The sequence below is a fragment of the Bos javanicus genome, chromosome 8 (genome assembly GCF_032452875.1).
Source record: "Bos javanicus breed banteng chromosome 8, ARS-OSU_banteng_1.0, whole genome shotgun sequence".
NCBI lineage: Eukaryota > Metazoa > Chordata > Mammalia > Artiodactyla > Bovidae > Bos > Bos javanicus.
In genome coordinates this window covers 29,546,355-29,566,316 of record NC_083875.1, presented here as the reverse complement: position 1 = coordinate 29,566,316, position 19,962 = coordinate 29,546,355, and the positions used below count along the sequence as shown (strand labels likewise).

Genomic DNA, 19,962 nt, shown 5'->3' with positions numbered 1-19,962 from the left:
TACATTTTCCAATCTTTTATCTAATATTCTTTTTTTCTTGTATCAAAAGAAACTTTGAGTACAACTATATTCTTGTGAATAACTTATAATATATGAGAATAATTGATATGACTTTGAGAAATTACAAAAGGTAGACCATCCTGCCTCCCTAAAATGGTGAGTTCCCACATGTTTCTAAGAAATCTTCACCCACCTACTGTATAGCACAGGAAACTATATTCAATAGCTTGTAATAACCTACAACGGAAAAGAATCTGAAAAAGAAGATATATATGTATATCACTTCAGTTTAGTTCAGTCGCTCAGTCATGTCCGACTCTTTGCGACCCCATGAATCGCAGCACGCCAGGCCTCCCAGTCCATCACCAACTCCCAGAGTTCACTCAAACTCAGGTCCATCGAGTCGGTGATGCCATCCAGCCATCTCATCCTCTGTCGTCCCCTTCTCCTCCTGCTCCCAATCCCTCCCAGCATCAGGGTCTTTTCCAACGAGTCAACTCTTCACATGAGGTGGCCAAAGTATTGGAGTTTCAGCTTTAGCATCAGTCCTTCCAATGAACACCCAGGACTGATCTCCTTCAGAATGGACTGGTTGGATCTCCTTGCAGTCCAAGGGACTCTCAAGAGTCTTCTCCAACACCACAGGTCAAAAGCATCAATTCTATATACATGTATGTAAAACTGAATAATTTTGCTGTACATCTGACACATTGTAAATCAACTATACATCAATTAAAAATTAAAATTAAAAAAGAAAAGACATCTTCAAGCTAAAATTAACTCAGCCATGTTCTGAATCTCATAAAGGCTAAAAGATTATCTTGAGAATACTGGAAATAATTTGACATGGATTTTTTTTTTTAACCTAACGATATTGATGTAATCTAACAACAACAACAAAAAAAAACACCAAATATCCAAATAATTTGTGAAAATTCTCCACATGATCAAGGTCAACATCAACAGTAAACAGTGATAAATCATTCTGACTGAATATGATATGATGAAAATGGCATTTTATACCTGTGGTCTTTCTCCCCAAATCCCATAATTCCAATCTTACCATGAGAAAAACACTAGACAAATTTCAGTATATGGACATCCTACAAAATATTCCGCCTCGAATTTCTCAAAAGCATCAGGGTCATCAAAAAGAAGACACAGTCTGAGAAACTGACATTGCCAATTAGGTAAAAACTTAGTAAATCTGAAAAAAGTATGGACTTTTGTTAGTGATAATGTATTAATGTTGGTTAATTAATAGCAAGAAATTATGACACTAATGTAAGATGTTAATAATAGGGGAAACTGGGTATACAGTAGATGGGAACTCTCAACTTTTCTGTAAATCTAAAACTGTTCTAAAAAATAAATCCTATTTTTTAAAAGTCCCTTTCCCAAAATGAAAGTAACTTTATTTTTTCTGATCATTAGTAAAACATATCCCATAAAAATGTTTTGATAGTGCAAAAGGTCATAAAGGGGTTATTTTGAAATTATAAGTACTCTATAATTCCGTCACGCTGAGATAACAAACTGCAAACACAATATGTATGTATATATACACCTATGTATGTGTGTGTGTATATATGCATATCTGTGTGTTTATTTATATATATATATATATATGCCACTATTTTTAGCTGTGGTTAGGCTGACTAGTAGTGAATGTAGTGAAAGTCACTCAGTCAGTGTCCGACTCTTGTGACCCCATGGACTGTAGCCCACAAGGTTCCTCTGTCCATGGGATTCTCCAGGCAAGAACACTGGAGTGGGTTGCCATACCTTTCCACAGTCCATGGGGTCACAAGAGTCAGACACCCCAGCATTACCAAGTTTCAATCCATGGAATCTATGAATGTTACCTTAAATGAGCAAAGATACTTTGCAAGTATAATCAAGTTAATCATCATAAAATGGGGAGATTATCCTAGATTATTTGGTTTGGTTCCTAAATGCAATCACAGGTATTCTTATAACAGGGAAATAGAAAGGCATTTTACACAAAAGGCACAAGGTTATGTGACCATGGAGACAGAGCGATTTGAAAAGACCATGCTGCTGCCTTTGAAGTTGGAAGAAGGGGCCATGGGCCCAGGAATGCAACAAATCCAGTAGCCTTACTGGCCTGTATCTCTTCTCTTCGGTTTTCTTTTCTCCAATTTTTCCATCAAAGCGTTCACTTTCCTGACTTTTTTTTTTTTTTTTGGTATAAACTCCATCCGGTCCCATCACTTCATGGGAAATAGATGGGGAAACAGTGGAAACAGTATCAGACTTTATTTTTCTGGGCTCCAAAATCACTGCAGATGGTGACTGCAGCCATGAAATTAAAAGACGCTTACTCTTTGGAAGGAAAGTTATGACCAACCCAGATAGCATATTCAAAAGCAGAGACATTACTCTGCCAACAAAGGTCCATCTAGTCAAGGCTATGGTTTTTCCTGTGGTCATGTATGGATGTGAGAGTTGGACTGTGAAGAAGGCTGAGTGCCGAAGAATTGATGCTTTTAAACTGTGGTGTTGGAGAAGACTCTTGAGAGTCCCTTGGACTGCAAGGAGAGCCAACCAGTCCATTCTAAAGGAGATCAGCCCTGTGATTTCTTTGGAAGGAATGATGCTAAAGCTGAAACTCCAGTACCTCATGCAAAGAATTGACTCATTGGAAAAGACTCTGATGCTGGGAGGGATTGGGGGCAGGAGGAGAAGGGGACGACGGAGGATGAGATGGCTGGATGGCATCACTGACTCGATGGACGTGAGTCTGAGTGAAGTCCGGGAGTTGGTGATGGACAGGGAGGCCTGGCGTGCTGCGATTCATGGGGTCGCAAAGAGTCGGACACGACTCAGCGACTGATCTGATCTGATCTGATCTTTTTTTTTAAAATAACAATACATGTTTATTTCTTTTTTTAAATTAATTTATTTTGATTCATGTCAGTGTATGGCAAAAACCACTACAATATTGTAAAGTAATTAAACTCTCTTTCTTTACGCTCAAGGTTTTTCCCAGCTAATTCTTTTTTAACTGAGTTTTTGAGGATTTTGTCACAACGGTCAAAACAGTCACGTTTTTCCCGCTGGTGTCAGGCTTAAAAAATGATTTCCAACCCAAAGAACATAGAATGATTTACCTTAATTTTTTTTTACTACTTAAATAATAAAATCTCCAACTTATTTTCTTTGTTATTAAGAACCATGCAAAGCCATAAATCCTCCAACCACTGTCCCTCCACCCATTCTCCCCTGGACCAGCATCAACATTGAGAGTTGGCTGGAGTACAAGTGTTGAAGTGGGGAGACTGGAGACTTCCCAGAGACCCCCATCTGTTAGGGGAAGCACACTGACTGAAACCACCACCACGGCCAGGCACCGTAGTAACCACGTGCATGGGTTATTTTACCACAGGAGGTGCTGGTAAGGAACTAACCAGCCACCACCAACCGGGAGAGTTTGGAAAAAGTCAAAAGGAAACACCATGTGTCCTACCACCTCCCAGAATTATTCTTGCTGGAATCCATCTCAGCTGAGCAACATGTGAGCCACCAGGCAGGACCCTGAGTCAGAATAACTGGCAAAAGACAACCCAGAAACTAATCCTATCACCATAAAACCCGAGACTGTGAGCCAAGTGGCAGAGCAGTCCTCCTAGGTTCCCTTACCCTCCTGTTCTTCACCTGGGCGCCCCTTCCCAGTAAAATCTCTTGCTTTGTCAGCGTGTGTATCTCCTCAGACAATTCATTTCCAAGTGTTAGATACAAGCTCCCTTTTGGGCCTGGGAAGGGTTCCCCTTCCTGCAACACATCCACACCCAGGCTCCCTTTGCAAAGTCTCTCCCCACGGACTAAATCAATGCCTGTTAAAGAAAAAGAGCTCAACAAACATTTGTTAAACCATACGAAGGAGGAGACTCACCCTGTCCCCAGTCCGATGAGGTGGGTCTCAAGACAGGGAAATGGTGAAGGATCACAGTCACTCATGTCTCAAAAATTTCACAGTCGTTTATGTTTTTCTTTGAATTTTTTAAAACATTTTATATCTTGAAGGAGTCATCCTAAGACTGCTAAGAAAATAGCCATAGCAAAATTTCTTGTACTTTGTAAGGAATTGTGGTTTTAGAAAATGTTCCCTATATGACATTGTACATTAAGTAATTGGTATAAAAATTATATTACATTTGGTTTATTCTTTGCAGTTTTACAAAATGCTTTCAAACAAATTACTTCATGAGTGAAAAATACATATTAAAAATAATATTTTTACTTATACTGAATTATCTAAAAAGGCATCCTTATACTATTTTAGTAAGTTCTACTGAGAATATCGGAGAAGGCAATGGCACCCCACTCCAGTACTCTTGCCTGGAAAATCCCATGGATGGAGGAGCCTGGTAGGCTGCAGTCCATGGGGTCACAAAGAGTTAGACACAACTGAGCGACTTCACTTTCACTTTTCACTTTCATGAATTGGAGAAGGAAATGGCAACCCACTCCAGTGTTCTTGCCTGGAGAATCCCAGGGACGGGGAGCCTGGTGGGCTGCCGTCTATGGGGTCGCACAGAGTCGGACACGACTGAAGTGACTTAGGACTGAGAATATAGGCTCCATCCATGGAGCTGAACAATAAAATACTACAAGACAATGAGAATGCTATTTCAAAATAGATATGCTTTAAGTAGGCAATCACAGAATTAACTTCCTGGTATCAACTACCACAGCATTATTTTAATCAAAGCAAACAACACATTGTTGGGAAATTTTCTTTTAAATTGGGGCCAGAAATTTTTAATGACAAAGAATCTCTTAAATCAGTAGGGAGATCTGACAGACAGAATTTTGTACACACACACACACTATTTTTTTAACTGCATAAAAGCCAGAGGGGTGACAAAAGCTATGCCTATACCCCTAAAAATGCTATTTTATCAGAACTACATGGAGCTTTAACACATTTTGAGATCATTCTCTGCTTATAGGTGATAAAAAAAAATACTCCTTGCTGGCTTGAATACTCTCACTCTGCACAATAAAAATAAAATAGATAACATGGAAATTACTTTATATGAAAATAAAAATCACACATAAATCCCCAAATACCTCTTCAGTATTAAGTAATTTCAGAGGCCTTTAGATTTGTTAGTGGCTAAATCTTCAGACTGTTTATTAAATGTGTATGATACATGATACTGAACCACTCATGATTTACAAATGTGCCTAACGCAAACATCACTCCATCTCTGAGGAGTTCTGGATACAATGTTCTACAAACATGATGGCACAAAGGGGAGGGTAGGAAGAAGAGGAAAGAGGGAGAATCAGGGAGACTGATTAATTTTCAAAACATAAACAGTGGAGAAATTTGACACATACAAAAGGCAAAGCTCCCTGCTTTTACACTGTGTTATTACTTATTTTAGGTTGCTATTTTTATCAAGAGGGATAAACATATCAGAAAACAGGGCAGATAAAAAATGACAGAAAGTGAACAAAGGCAGTGAAGCTCACTATATCCCCTGAAGTCTGACAGCTCATTTCCATAAACTTCAGATGGAAATGGAGTCACCCCAGAGTTGAGAAACTGCAATGGCATCACTGACAATCCTGTATAGTGCTCACTACGCCCACAAGTGGACATTACCTAATCATGCATGTATGGGTTGACTGACACAACCAGCCGTAATCATCATTAAAAAGAAGGAAGAAAAAAACACATCCCAAAAGATCCTTTAACTCATTCTCCTTTTGAACAATCACAGCAATATTATTGTGCCCGATACTTCCTAAGTTCTCAAAAAATGATGGCTGGATTTTTTTAACGCATTTCAAATCCTTGCAGTTTACTTTGAATATTCATCTACGGTTTTTGATTAGTACATTAATTCAACAAACTTATTAATTCGACAAATATATATTGAGCTTCTGCTATAGGCCAAGCATTGTGCTTGGGTACAGGATGCACCATGATGGAACTTAAAGAGTTCAGAGAAACAGGTGGTCAGAAAACAAATGAAAAAAAAAAGCTACAAAATATGAGAAATGGAGTGAGAGGAACAAACAGGTTGCCAGGACAGAGGAATGAAGGAGGAGTAACCTATTCAGGTGGAGTCATTAGGCACAGTGGGAGGACAGAGCATCTGAGAGCTGAGGATGACCAGGAAGAACTGGGAGGAGTGCCAGGAAGTTGCTCTGGTCAGAGACGTCAGACATACAAACCTAGGGCAGCAGAGGTCTAGCTTGAAAGAGGCTTCCGGCTCAAGGCAGAGAATGAGGGTGGGAGTTGACCAAGTGGAGGCAGGGTGTGGGGATCTGACCTTGATCTCAAGCCTTGTGGGCTACGGTAGACTGGGAATCTTCACCCTAAGAGACAAGCAGACTCACGCCCAGATTCTAAGCAAAAAAATGACATCATTCAATTGAATTTCTAAAAGGATCACTCTGTCCTGATTCAAATGAACCTGCTGTTAATAAATTATGAGACACTGGGGAAATTTGAACACTGACAGGATATTTGATGAATATCGTTAATTTATTTTAGGTGTGACAACAGCCTTGTGATTTTTTTTTAAAAGACCTATCTTTTATACGCATACTAAAATACAGATACAGCAGTGCCATAAAAGGCTTATAGATTAGATAATAGTTCTGTTTCAGCACAATTTCCTGACCTTGATACCTGAATGGTAATTAAGTAAGAGCATGTCTTTGTTTTCAGGAAGTGCATACTGAAATATTTAGAGGTAGATTACAGATGAGATAAGATTGGCCTTGAGTTAACAACTGTTGAAGGTAAATGGTGAGTACATAAGAGCTCAGTTGACCATCCTCTCTATTTTTTACACGTTTGAAATTTGTCGTATTAAAATTTTAAATCAGGAAACGTTGGCTGCTACATGGACAATGGATAGGATAAAGTTGGGAGGGTGTCAGACTAGAGAACAAAGGAGACAAGAAAACACATGGGGGTGTGGGTGGGCAGGGCTCTTTAAGTAACCCAGGCAGACCCCACAGTACCTCAAACTATGTAACAGAGAAAAGAGAGAGAGAAGGTGAACAGATGGGAAATATATGTGGGAGGTAGAAATCATCAGACCTGGTAGAAGGAAGTTAAAGAAAAGGGAAGGAATTGAAGCCAGGCATCTGCTTTGAGCAAATGAGTGGAGACATTTACAAAGATGGAGAAGATGGGGAGGAAAAGGTTTCTGAGGGATGAGGGAGGCGGCTGTCAAGAGTTCAGTTTGGAACACACAAATTAAGGTGTTTGTGATATATCCGAGTGAGTGATCAATAGGCAAGGATGGGGCCTATTTCCCATTCCAACTAATAAGATAGTGCCAGACAGAAGAGTAGTCATGTCCAGAAGGTCACTGATGGAGGAGGTAAGGAAGTCAGTACTGGGAACAGAGCTTCTCTGACTTGCAAACATATCCTGGGTGTCTACCTGGGGTTGAATGATAGAGGCTCCTGAGCCTGCAGAAAGGGCAATCACAATGACAAAGGCCCTGTTCATAAGGATTCACAGGTCATTTTCCACTCATTTGGCCACCAACACTACCAAGTCTCCTACCTCTCCCCTGGGCCTCCTTGGTAAGATGAGACAACTGGACCAAAGGATCACTAAGAATATTCCCTTTAAGCTAGGAAATCCTGTCACTCCTCCTTAGAGTGAAAAGGAGCATTCATACTGGACTGAACAAAAAGTTCATGGGTTTTTCCGTAACATCAGACAGAAAAGCCCAAACAAACTTTTTGGCCAATCCAATAGAATATACAAGCCTTAGCTTAAAATATGGATACAAACACTCTCCCCTAGTAGCCTTATACAAAGAACTTCCTGTTTTGGAAGGTCCCAATACAAAAGCAGGCCACTAAAGACGACCTAATAGTACAAAAGAAAATACACAGAGAAGCAATTCAGTGCAGGAAAAAGACACCTGGGGATACTGCTCACTCTGGGCTTTTTAGTGAAATTTATTTCCATTTTCTATATTCCACTGACTCTATAACACATGATTTATGACCTGCTTGAAGGTGTTTGAGCCACACTGGTATCCAATATTCAGACCACAAACGAGCTTGTGACTGACATTCTGAGAGTGTTGAAAAGATAAACACAGGCTTCCCATGCAGTCCATCAGCTCTACTCCTAGGTATGTGTTCCAGAGAATTGCAAACAGGTGTCCAAACAACAAACTGGATACAGTTGTGCATAGCAGCGTTATTCATAACAGCCAAAAACTGGAAACAACCCGAATGTTTATCAACTTATGAATGGACAAACAAAATGTGGTATATCCACACAGTTGAGTATTATTCAGCCATAAAAGAGAATGAATGAAGTACTGATACCTGCTACAACATAGAGAAACTTCAAACTTTTAGACACAAAGGAACAAATAGTGAATGATCCTATTTTTATGCAATGTCTATAGAGACAAATCTAGAAGCAGAAATTAGATTAGTGGTTGCCTAGGAATAGGAGTAAGAAAGGCAAGTGACTCTAAAGGGTTTCTTTTCTGGATGATGATTTTTTTTAATTAGATTGTAATGATGGTTGTACATAGTTCTATAAATATAATAAACTTCAACGAACTGTAAATATAAAAGATTTTATGGGATATAAATTTATAATGCAATAGAGCTATTTTTAAAAGTTCCAGGGCAGAGAATCTCAAGAGAATTATTTTCCCCTCCTTACCTAGTACCAAGATTGAAATACACATAGTTTCTTACTGTGTCTTCTTATATACCAACTTTATTTTTCCCTTCTCTTATGCAAAGTCACCTATAAAATTCTCCACTGTGTTTTTTCCTTCCTTAGTGGTATATACGATGTCAATGGCATTTTGGATCCAATAAAATAATTAAAGAGCAATCTAGGTTAAGAAAAATCAGGTGAGATATGGGTAGGGAGGCCCTTCCAAACCTAAGCAACACTTGGATTATCTAGACAGGGAAGTTGGGTCAAAGAAAAGATCACAGAAAAATGAAAATACATCTAACTCGGCCTGAAGTTATACTAGTTATAATTTAACCCACTATGAAGAAAATATTAACTAGATGTCTTCCAACTATCATTCACCAAACTTCAACCTTTAATAACCTTAAAAACAGATCAACCTATTGCATCATTATTAACTGATCTAAACTGATGGAGCCCACCAGGTTGCCTTAAAAGCTTTATCTCATTCTAATTTACAATTTGTGATTCAAAAGAGAAGGTGTGAAGAAGGAGGAAGTCCCTGAGACATGCTAGGCTACAAAATATTTTTATTTCTATTGTAACCATTTTATCACCCGGCTAAACACATCTGCCTCTTTCAAATTCTAGAGGTAAGAGCAAATTCACCGTAGCTGCTGCATGTGAACACACATCCCACAGCATTCACACTGCCTCCAGGCTCAAAACACCTACGGATTCCTGTATAGGGGTAAAGTCAACATTTTAACAAGGTGCTATGGAATATAAGAGAACACTGCTGAAAATATGTTAAACTTGCATCTGTCCTAACAGTCTTGGCACACAAATTTGATGCCTCCCTGACTTCTCTAAACTATCATAATAAGAAAATCTTGATTTTCTAGTACCCAACCAGTTCCTCCAATAAATTAGATTTTGGGGCCACTGCCAACTGTAGTTTACATAAGAAAGAGGTTAAACACCACCAAGTCACTTGAGTCCAAGTGGTCAGTCTACTCTCCTCACTCCGTGGAGGCCAGGATCCTGGGTGACCCAAATCTGCTTATGTCCACAGGGCCCCAGGTAACCCTTGTAGCACTCAAAACTCAAAACCAATGCAAGTCACTCCAACCCTCCAATCGGAAAACAGCTCTCTTTGGAACCCCTGGAACATTTTACTTACTCTTCACATGTCATACTGAGGCAGGAGGTAGACAGAACCTCCCCACCCCTGCCCAGAGTGAGCAACTGGAGTTCCTTCCCTGTGGACAGGAACTCGAAAATATCAATATTTTTTTATATTCTCGATATTCAATGTCAATTCTCGAATGCAGGACAGAAGGCTGGGCCTACCCAGATAAGAGATAAGAGGCCACATATTTCTTATTCTCAAAGTCAAGAAGACCTAGAAAGCTCCTTGGGGGTCAAATGGAGAGTGATGCCAAGGCCACCCACAGGCCTCTTCGCTGGAATCCATCTTGACTGAGAGATGCATGTACATATGGGAGGATCCTGAGATATACCAAATATGAACTCAGAACAAGGCAAAGCAAAATGACTGGCCAAAGAAAAGCTGAAAGAAATGCCCCATAAAAGTGATTCAAACTACCACGAGGACATGGCTCTCTCTGTCTGCCCGTGTGTCTATCCACACATACTGTACTCTTTCCTCCTAATAAACACTTTACTTGTTTCACTCCTTTCCATCTTTGTGAGAATTCTTTTTACACAAAGCCAAAGGGCCAGAACCTTGTCTGCCATAAGCTGACCTCAATCTGGCCAGAAACACAAACCTTGCTTCAAGCCACTGCAGGCTGAGGCCATCCAAAATCAATATCACAGTTAATTTATGAACAGACTTTACTTACACCCACCACTATGTTGTCAGATACAGTAGTTGTCCTGGGCATGAAGAATACCCAGTCATCAGGGCACCAAGAAGTACACACCAGGGTGGAATTGTTAAATCAAGAAGCCAGAGACTATGGCAGAGCTAACCTTCTAGCAAAATTCTATTGACCATTACATGGGACTAAAGTACGGTTCCTCCCTAAGAGATGACCTCCTATGCAAATAAGTCAGAAACTTCATAAGCAATTTTAATTTTCAGAAAGGACATGCTCAATGTGTCACTGTTTTTTTTTTTTTAAATCTAATTTTCCTTCCAGTTCTAAATGTTAGAGATGTTTGTACCATCTGCTGCTGCTGCTGCTGCTAAGTCGCTTCAGTCGTGTCCGACTCTGTGCGACCCCATAGACGGCAGCCCACCAGGCTCCCCCATCCCTGGGGTTCTCCAGGCAAGAACACTGGAGTGGGTTGCCATTTCCTTCTCCAATGCGTGAAAGTGAAAAGTGAAAGTGAAGTTGCTCAGTCGTGTCAGACTCTTTGTGACCCCATGGACTGCAGCCTACCAGGCTCCTCCATCCATGGGATTTTCCAGGCAAGAGTACTGGAGTGGGGTGCCATCGCCTTCTCCATTAAGATCTACCAGCTAGCAAATCTAACAACTTTCCAAAATAGTTGTTATTACAATTGTTACCACAAAAATCCAGAACTAGGAAAGACTACATCTGTGGTAGTGAATTAACTAAGCAGAAAAGGAGAGTAGGAGGTAAGTTTTCTTTAGTGGAAACACTTGAAGCCTCTCCTCATCTGTTCACTTGCACCTTTTCATTACAAATTCAGGAGAAAATATTCACAGGAAGAAATTAATCACCAGGTTGGCAAGAGGACCACACCCTCCTACAGCGAGGCTGAAGCATTGCTATCTGCACATAAAACCAAAATATGTAGTTTGATCAGCATAAGGAAAAAGAGCTCTACCGAGTTTAGCAGCTAACAGATCATGAAAGAAATGTCATGGCATGATAAATATATGTGTTGGGAAACCCTAAAACTAGGACAAAATAAAAGTTCACATAAAAACCAGTTAAGAATTTTTTACAGTTAACATATACTTGTAATCAGAGAGAAAACATACAGAGTAGGTTAAAAGAAAAATATAGAATAACAGATTTCTTCAGTAATATTTTCAATTTCAGAAAGGGTCAATAACTCAGGAGAGATGGTACAGAACATGACACTCTATGTTGTGGAATACAGAGAAACATCCAAGAGAGCTTTCCCTGTAAATACAGCATGTGTGTGCTCAGTCCCTCGGTCTCCTGCGTCTCCTACGTCTTCTGCAGTGGCAGGCGGACTCTGTAACACTGAGCTACCTGGGAATCCGAAGTGAAAGTTAAAGTGTTACCCACTCGGTCGTGTCCAACTCTTTGTAAACCCCTGGACTGTAGCCCACCAGATTCTTCTGTCCATGGGATTCTCCAAGAATACTGGATTGGGTTGCCATTCCCTTTTCCAGGGGATCTTCCCAACTCAGGGATTGAACTCACGTCTCTTGCGTTGCAGGCAAATTCTTTACAGTCTGAGCTACCAGGGAAGCCCAAAGTACAACCTACTGACTTTCAAATGTTATCTGGAAACATTTTTAGTCATTTTGAAATTTTCTTACATATATGACACATGTTTCTATCCTCTTAAATAGAATATACTAGATATAACTTTTTTCCAATGTCTCAGAGACAGCATTATTAACATGACTTTCTCAGTGGAGATTGACAGTGACCAGGATAGGGGAGCAGTAAAGTACTGATATTTAAAGTACTGAGCACCTACTCTTTCTTTATACACATTATAATATTTAAATTGAATTTCATTTTATCTCCTCAATAAATCTGTGAGCGCATGAAGAAACTGAGACTCAGTGAAACTGTCCCAACAGGTCCACCAGGTAGTAAATGAAGCTGAAACTGGTAATCAAGTTCACTGTCAAATCCAAGGGGTTGACTCTCCAGAAAGGTACATCTCAGCGTGTGTACCCGAGCAAAGTAAAACCACACTGCTGTGCTTTGGAGTTCTATGATTGTACATCGTACTTACTTTCTTCTTTCTCTGCCATTTTTTGTTACTATCAACAAATAACTATATCTGTTATATATAGTAATAGTATATTACTATCAACAAATATAAAACCACCCTCTCACCATACCTCCTAAGACTCCAGCAAAGTTATACTAAAAAGCATAAGTCTAGTCACATTCATTGTAAATGGAAGTCTCATTGTAAATGGGAAGTCAATGTTGATGGAAGTCTCTACTAAGGGCAAGATTTTTAGAGCATGGGCTTGAAGATCTACTTTGGCTACCCTTTTTGGAATTGGACTCTACTTTAAATAGGTAAGGTTCTCTATTAGGTGAAATGTTACTATTATGTGTTGCTACACGAAGGTGAGAGAAGTGGGTACCAAGGACATTTTGGCAACACCAAAAAGGATACACAAAACCATTTAAGGAACAGTCTAGGGTGTCACGGGTAATAATGCACATCAGAAACCTAAAAGAACAAGGCAAGTTCTAGAACAGAGAAGCCTTTGGATTTGCTAAACTGAACAAGACTGAGCTGACAGGGAAGTTAAATTTGGAAGTAAAAAAATACTGGCATGGCAGAGAATGGATACATGTATATATAGGGCTGTGTCTCTTTCCTGTTCACCTGAAACTATTACATTGTTAATGGGCTACACCCCAATACAAAATTACAACAACAGCAAACAATGCTGGCAACAGCTGAAGACAGGCTGAAAGAGGCAATGAATGGAAAAGAAAATGTTAGATAACCAGAAAGTGAGGTAGCATTAAAAAACTATTGTTTTCAAGATGAGAGGAAAAAACGTAATACATGGTTGACAGTCAGATAAAAGAAGCCAAGACATACAAATTTCCCAGGAATTTCACATTTTCAGAGTTCACCGTGGGTTTCTGATAGTCACGAATCAAAAACATCTCTGTCACAGGACATTTTTGGAGGCCATTCTCCTGAGAACCAGTCATACTAATATTGAAACATCTAAAGCAGATAGAATAGTTTTGTGCAAAAAAAAAATAGAATAGTTTTGCGCAAACACAAAGACACACAGATCAAAGGACCGAAAGAGAAAGCCGCCAGAAACAGAGCGTTATTAGTTTAATGAGTTTATTACTTGATGGAGGAGGCATCATACATAAATTTTCTTTTACTCACAGACTTAGCAAATGGTGTTGGAATAGTGTGCTGGCAATGTAGGGGTTGGCATGAGATGGGGATCTAAATTAACTTCAGTTGGGTTAAGTTCAGGGATTTCTTTTTTTTAGTTCAGCTAAAATTTTCTGCCTGCTGGGTGTATTTCTGAAAAAGGGAGTTGAAGTCACCAATGATGGTAACGAAATCATCTATTTCTCCTTATATAATAATTCTATTTTTGCTTCATGTAGTTTGATGCTCTGTTGCTAGGTATCTACACACTAAGAACTGTTATACCTTCTTGGGAGATTGGCCCCTCTATCATTAGCTAATGCCTTTCTTTATTCCTGATAACTTTCCTTAGTTTAAAGTCTGCTCTGTCTAAAATTAGTACTGTTATTCCTGCTTTCTGATGATTATTGTTAGCATGGTATATTTTTTCTCAATTTACTTTTATTCTATGTGTCTTTTATTTAAAATGGGTTTTGTTGTAAACAACATATAGTTGGACCATACTTTTTGAGATACTCTAATAATGTCTTTTAATTGGTAAATTTAGACCACTGACATTCAAAGTGATTATTGATATAGCTGGATTAACATCTACCATGTTCATCACTATTTTTTTATTTCTTGCCCTCACTTTTGGAGAAGGAAATGGCAACCCACTCCAGTGTTCTTGCCTGGAGAATCCCATGGATGGAGAAGCCTGGTAGGCTGCAGTCCACGGGGTCACACAGAGTCGGACACGACTGAAACGACTTAGCAGCAGCAGAAGCCCTCACTTTTTGTTCCTATTCTTGTCTTCCACTCTTTTTCTGCCTTATATTGTTTTGATTGAACATTTCATATGCTCCATTTTCTCTCCTTTCTTAGCATATCAGCTTTACTTCTTTTTTTACTTTTTTTTTGGTGGTTGCCCTAGAGTTTGCAATACACATTTACATCTAAGTCTGCATCCAAACATACTGTACCACTTCACAGGTAGTGTGAGTACCTTATAATAACAAGACAATACTATCCTCCTTCCCATTGCTTGTATCACTGTTTTCATTCATCTCACTTAGATGTGAGCATAGACAAGTGCGTGTGTGTATATATATATATGTATCTTTTGTGTGTATATATATATAAACATAAGTATTTATAACCAAATACACTGTTGGTATTATTTTCAACAAACTGCTATCCATTAGATCAATTAAGAATATGAAAATGTATTTTATTTTACTTTGACTTATTCCTTTTTTGATGTTCTTCTTTTCTTTATGTAGATCTGACGTTCTACATATTATTTTCCCTCTCTATATAGAACTTCTTTTCGTGTTTCTCATAAGGCAGATCTATGGGTAACAAATTGCTTTAATTTTTGTTCGCTTGAGAAAGCTTTTATTTCTCCTTTACTTTTGAAGATAATTTCACAGAGTACAGAATTCTAGGTTGGTGGTTTAATTCTCTAAACACAAATATTTCACTCCACTTTCTTTTGCTTGCCAGGTTTCTGATGAGAAGTTAACTTTGCTCCTCTAGAGGTAAGGTGTGTTTTTTATTTTAGGAATTTATCTTTGCTACTCTGTAGTTTACAGGTGATAGATCTATCAAGAGGTTACTTTTTGGTGTTCATCCTATTCAGTGATTTCTTACCTTACTGGATTTATGGTTTGGTATCTAACATTAATTGTGGAAATTATCAAACATTATTATTTCAAATATTCTTCTGTTCCTTTCTTTTCCTCCTAGTGTTTCCATACAACACCTGTTGTACTTGTCCTACAGTCCTTGGATATTCTGTTCTGTTTTTAATCAGTCTTTGTTCTCTTTGCTTTTCAGTTTTTGAGGATTCTATTCAGCTCAATTGGTAAAGAATCCAGCTGCAATGCGGGAGACCTAGGTTCGATCCCTGGGTTGGGAAGATCCCCTGGAGAAGGGCATGGCAACCCACTCCAGTATTCTTGCCTGGAGAACCCCAGGGACAGAGGAACTCGGTGGGCTGCAGTCCATGGGATCGCAAAGAGTCGGACACGACTGAGAGACTAAGCTCATTCAGGATTATATTGCTCTAGCCTCTAGCTCAGAGACTCTTTCCTCAGCCATGTCCAGTCTAATAAGTCCATCAAAGGCAGCTTTCAATTCTGTTCGAGTGTTTTCAGATCTCTAGCATTTCTTTTTGGTTCTTTCTTATGACTTCCATCTTTCTGTTCACACTGCCTATCTGTTCCTGCAGGCAGGCTCTCTATTCACCCATAGAGCCCACAGCATATTCACCATAGTTGTTTGAAACCCCCACATCCCTGCTATGTCTGGTTTAGATGTTTACTCTGCCTCTTCAAACTGTGTTTTTTGCCTATTGGTCTGCCTTGTAATCTTTCTTGGTGGTGAAATATGATGTACATGATAAAAGGAACTGCTGTAAATCAACCTGTGGTCACATGGTGGTGAGGGGGTGGGGAGGGGAAACGACTGACACTCCTATGATTAGGTCACAGTCCTTAAGGGAGCCTGTGCCTCTGGACTGGGAACTGCTCAAGTGTTTCTCAGTTTTTCTTCTCAGGTAGATGGGACAGGATGGCCAGAGTGGGCTGGAGTTCCCAGGTCAGTTAGACTCTGGTTAACTACTCTCCCCTGAGGGTAGGCCTTGTTAAGAACAGTCAACTCTGGTATATTTCAGAATGTTCCTTTTCTCCTTACCCTGCAGGATGCCCAAAGGGATTTTTCTCCTCTGTTTACTGTGGGAATCTGGTAGAGCTTCTAGAGGCAAGTCTCACATTAGGAGGGGAGGGGGCTTCACATGAGAGATTCCCCTGTGGTTCTTAACTCCCAGAGTTGTTTACACTAAGCCTCCACCAATTCATCCATCACAGCTGAGGTCTTCCAGTCCCAGCTTTGGCTCGTACACCATACTCCCTGTATTTGCCCTTCTGACCCTCTAGTATTGGGCATTGGGATCTGCCCTGTATCCTCCCCTTTCCTTTGGCTCCAAAATGAATTGTGGATTTTTCAAGTCTGTTAAGCTCTTTACTTGTTGTTAGGACAGAGTGGTGACTTCAAGCTCCTTACATGCAAAGCCAGAAACCAGAAGTCAAGTTCAGAAGGTTTTTGTTTCTCTATAATTTGATTTTTTAAAAACTAGTCAGTGTTAGAAATTGCTGACAATGCCTTTCAAACCCAGAGGTAAAGCTGCTGCCAGTTTAACACAACCAGTGAAAATTCAAGGAAACACAAGTTTTAATGTGTATTGCCCATTGGTCACATCAATTATACCAGCTTGACCTGTTTTCATCTCTGAGACCTGAACCCATTTCTGATGTGTGTCCAGTGTTCCAGTTTCTCACTGGGAACAGCAGAGCCTCCACTGTGAATTCCAGTAACCAGCCCCATAGTCAGACCCTTTTCTACATCCTGGATTTCAGTCAACCATGCACCTCAAGCTCAGTTCCTGCCAATGCTCAGAGCAGAGCAGCAGCAGCAGAGTGGAATAAGATTTCTGGATGGCAAATAATGCACTCACCTTAAAAGTAATTTTTAAAATTATACAAGCAGATTGTCTTCTAAAGAGTACAGCATGAAAAGGGAAGGGGAGGAAAAGTAACATTACAGTGGCAAGACTTGACAAACACTATCTCAAGCCAAGTGATTAAGTTTAGCCTCAACAATAGTAAGCCAGGTTGATAACATGTACCTTTGATATAGTGTGATGAGAATGATACCTTACATCTGTGGTCTACCTCCCCAAAATACATGAACTCAGTCTAATCATGAGGGGAAAAAAAAAAACAGATAAGTCTCAATTGAGAGATATTCTACAAAACAAATGAGTAGTCTCAAAACTGACAAGGTCATCAAAACCAAGGAAAGTCTGAGAAACTGTCACAATCACGAGTAGGCTACAGAGACAGGACAAATAATTATAACGTGGTGTCCTGAATGAGATCCAAGAACAGAAAAAGGATACTACATAAAAACTAAAGATATCTGAATAAAGTATGGACTTTAGCCATAACAACATATCCATATTAGATTATTAATTGTGACAAACATACCATTCTAATGTAAGAAATTAATCACAGGGAAAACCAGTGTGGGATATATAGGACTTTCCATACTATGTTCATAATAGTTCTGTAAATCTGCAACTATTGCACAGTAGCAAGGTTATTTTTTTAAATCCTAATCACAATTAAGTTCTTTTTAATCACATATATATTCAATGACAAACACTAAAAACTTTGGACAATAAAAAAATGTGCAACTCTAACATAAAAATAGCAATTAAGGGAAAGTATCTGTAGCAAATAGAACCAAAGATGAAAGTGTATATACATATGCAAGTTCATAAGTATGTATGAGAAACATTGAGAAAAAAGTTAAATAGGCAAGAGAAGACTAGAATTCATACATAAGGGAATGCAACAGACTAAACAATGATGGTAAGAAAAAAAATGCGGGGTGGGAGGGGTATACCACATGGCTTGTGGGATCTCAGTTCCCCAAGCAGTGATTAACCCCAGGCCATGGTAGTGAAGGCCTGGAATCCTAAACATTAGGCCACGAGAGAACTCTCAGAAAAAAAAAATTTTAACTAAACAATTAGGTATCACTAAAGTAGCAAAGGGCTTCCCTGATGGCTCAAATGGTAAAGCGCCTGCAATGCAAGAGACCCAGGTTCAATCCCTGGGTCAGGAAGTTCCTATGGAGAAGGGAATGGCTTCGCACTCCAATATTATTGCCTCGAGAATTCCATGGACAGAGGATGCTGGCGGGCTACAGTCCACGGGGTCACAAAGAGTTGGACACGACTGAGCGACTAACACTTATCACTTTTTAAGCAGAAAAATGGTTTCAAATAATACCTAGGGATGATGATGCTACACGTACACATTGTTCATAGCTAAAATAAGATAAAATTCAAAAGATAAAATTCTTTTGAAAGTGCTGTGGACTGAATTCAGTTCAGTCGCTCAACTCTTTGCGACCCCATGGACTACAGCACCTCAGGCTTCCCTGTCTATCACTAACTCCTGAAGCTTGCTGAAACTCATGTCCATCAAGTGGGTGATGCCATCTAACCATCTCAGAATTGCATTCCCCCAAAATTCACATACTGAAGCTCTGATCCCCAATGTGATGGCATTTGGAGAGGAGGCCTTTGGAAGATAATTAGATTTAGATCAGATCCTGAGAGTGGGGTCCTCATGACTAATGCCCTTATAGGAAGAACACCTAGAGACCTCTCTCTCTCTCTCTCTCTCTCTCTCTACCTGTGGAGACACAACGAGGAGGTGACCATCTGTAAACCAGGCAGAGAGCTCTCACCAGAACCAAACCACTCTAGCAACCCGATCTCTCACTTTCAGGCTCCAAAACTGTGAGAAAATTAACTTCTGCTGTTTAAGCTACCCAACCCATGGTATTTTGTTATGGCAGCCTGAGTTGACTAGTACACAAAGGCAACTTGAAAAATATCACATAAAGAGCAATAAAAATAGTCATCCCTTTTATAGCCAGTAATCCTACATTGGTGAAGTTAAAACTTTCAGAGACAATTCAAAAATATAACAAAACTATACATATTAAAATATTCCCTAGTTTTACTAAATGTCTAAGGAGAAATGAATAAGTAAACTGTAGTGTTCCATTTGATCTAATATGACATCATTTAAAATCATTACAAAAATTATATAGGCATATAGGAAATGCTTATAATAAAACTAAGTGCAAATCAAAAGCAAAAATCTACAGTATGAGGCCAATCATGTAAAGAAATATGGGAAAGATATAAAAGGGTTGCTTCTAAGTCGCGTCAGTCACGTCTGACTCTGTGCGACCCCACAGACAGCAGCCCAACAGGCTCCTCTGTCCCTGGGATTCTCCAGGCGAGAATAGTGGAGTGGGTTGCCATTTCCTTCTCCAATATAAAAGGGTTAGCTGTAAACAAAATTTAATTTGTTGGAAAACTTTTTTCTTTTATTTTAGTTTAAGGTTACAAGAAATCTGGCTTAATCACATCCTAAATGTTAAATTATAGAGAACTGAATTTTTCCAACAATAGTCACTATACTCAAAAAAATGAGAATGAAATACTTATTTTTTAAAAAAGAAAACCATCAATTTTCTCTACTATATACGTTTTTATTACGTTACTACTTACACAGAGAGGGTTTCCAAAGCATCTTCAAAGATGTCCTGGGGGAACAAAAAACACAATGAGTGTCTCAGGAATCAAGAAC

At 39.3% G+C, this 19,962-nt stretch overlaps 1 protein-coding gene across 4 annotated transcripts in view; it reads right to left on the bottom strand.

The window, feature by feature from the left end:
- The window catches only part of TTC39B (tetratricopeptide repeat domain 39B), a 154,961-nt gene that overhangs the window by 87,818 nt on the left and 47,181 nt on the right, over positions 1–19,962 (bottom strand). For 3 of the 4 annotated variants that reach the window (XM_061425255.1, XM_061425254.1, XM_061425253.1), the window contains exon 2: positions 19,884–19,918. The exons of the other annotated variant lie outside the window; for it this stretch is intronic. In XM_061425255.1, the coding sequence (XP_061281239.1) occupies positions 19,884–19,918 (35 nt within the window). The remainder of the gene's footprint in view (positions 1–19,883; positions 19,919–19,962) is intronic. 4 annotated transcript variants of the gene reach the window in all.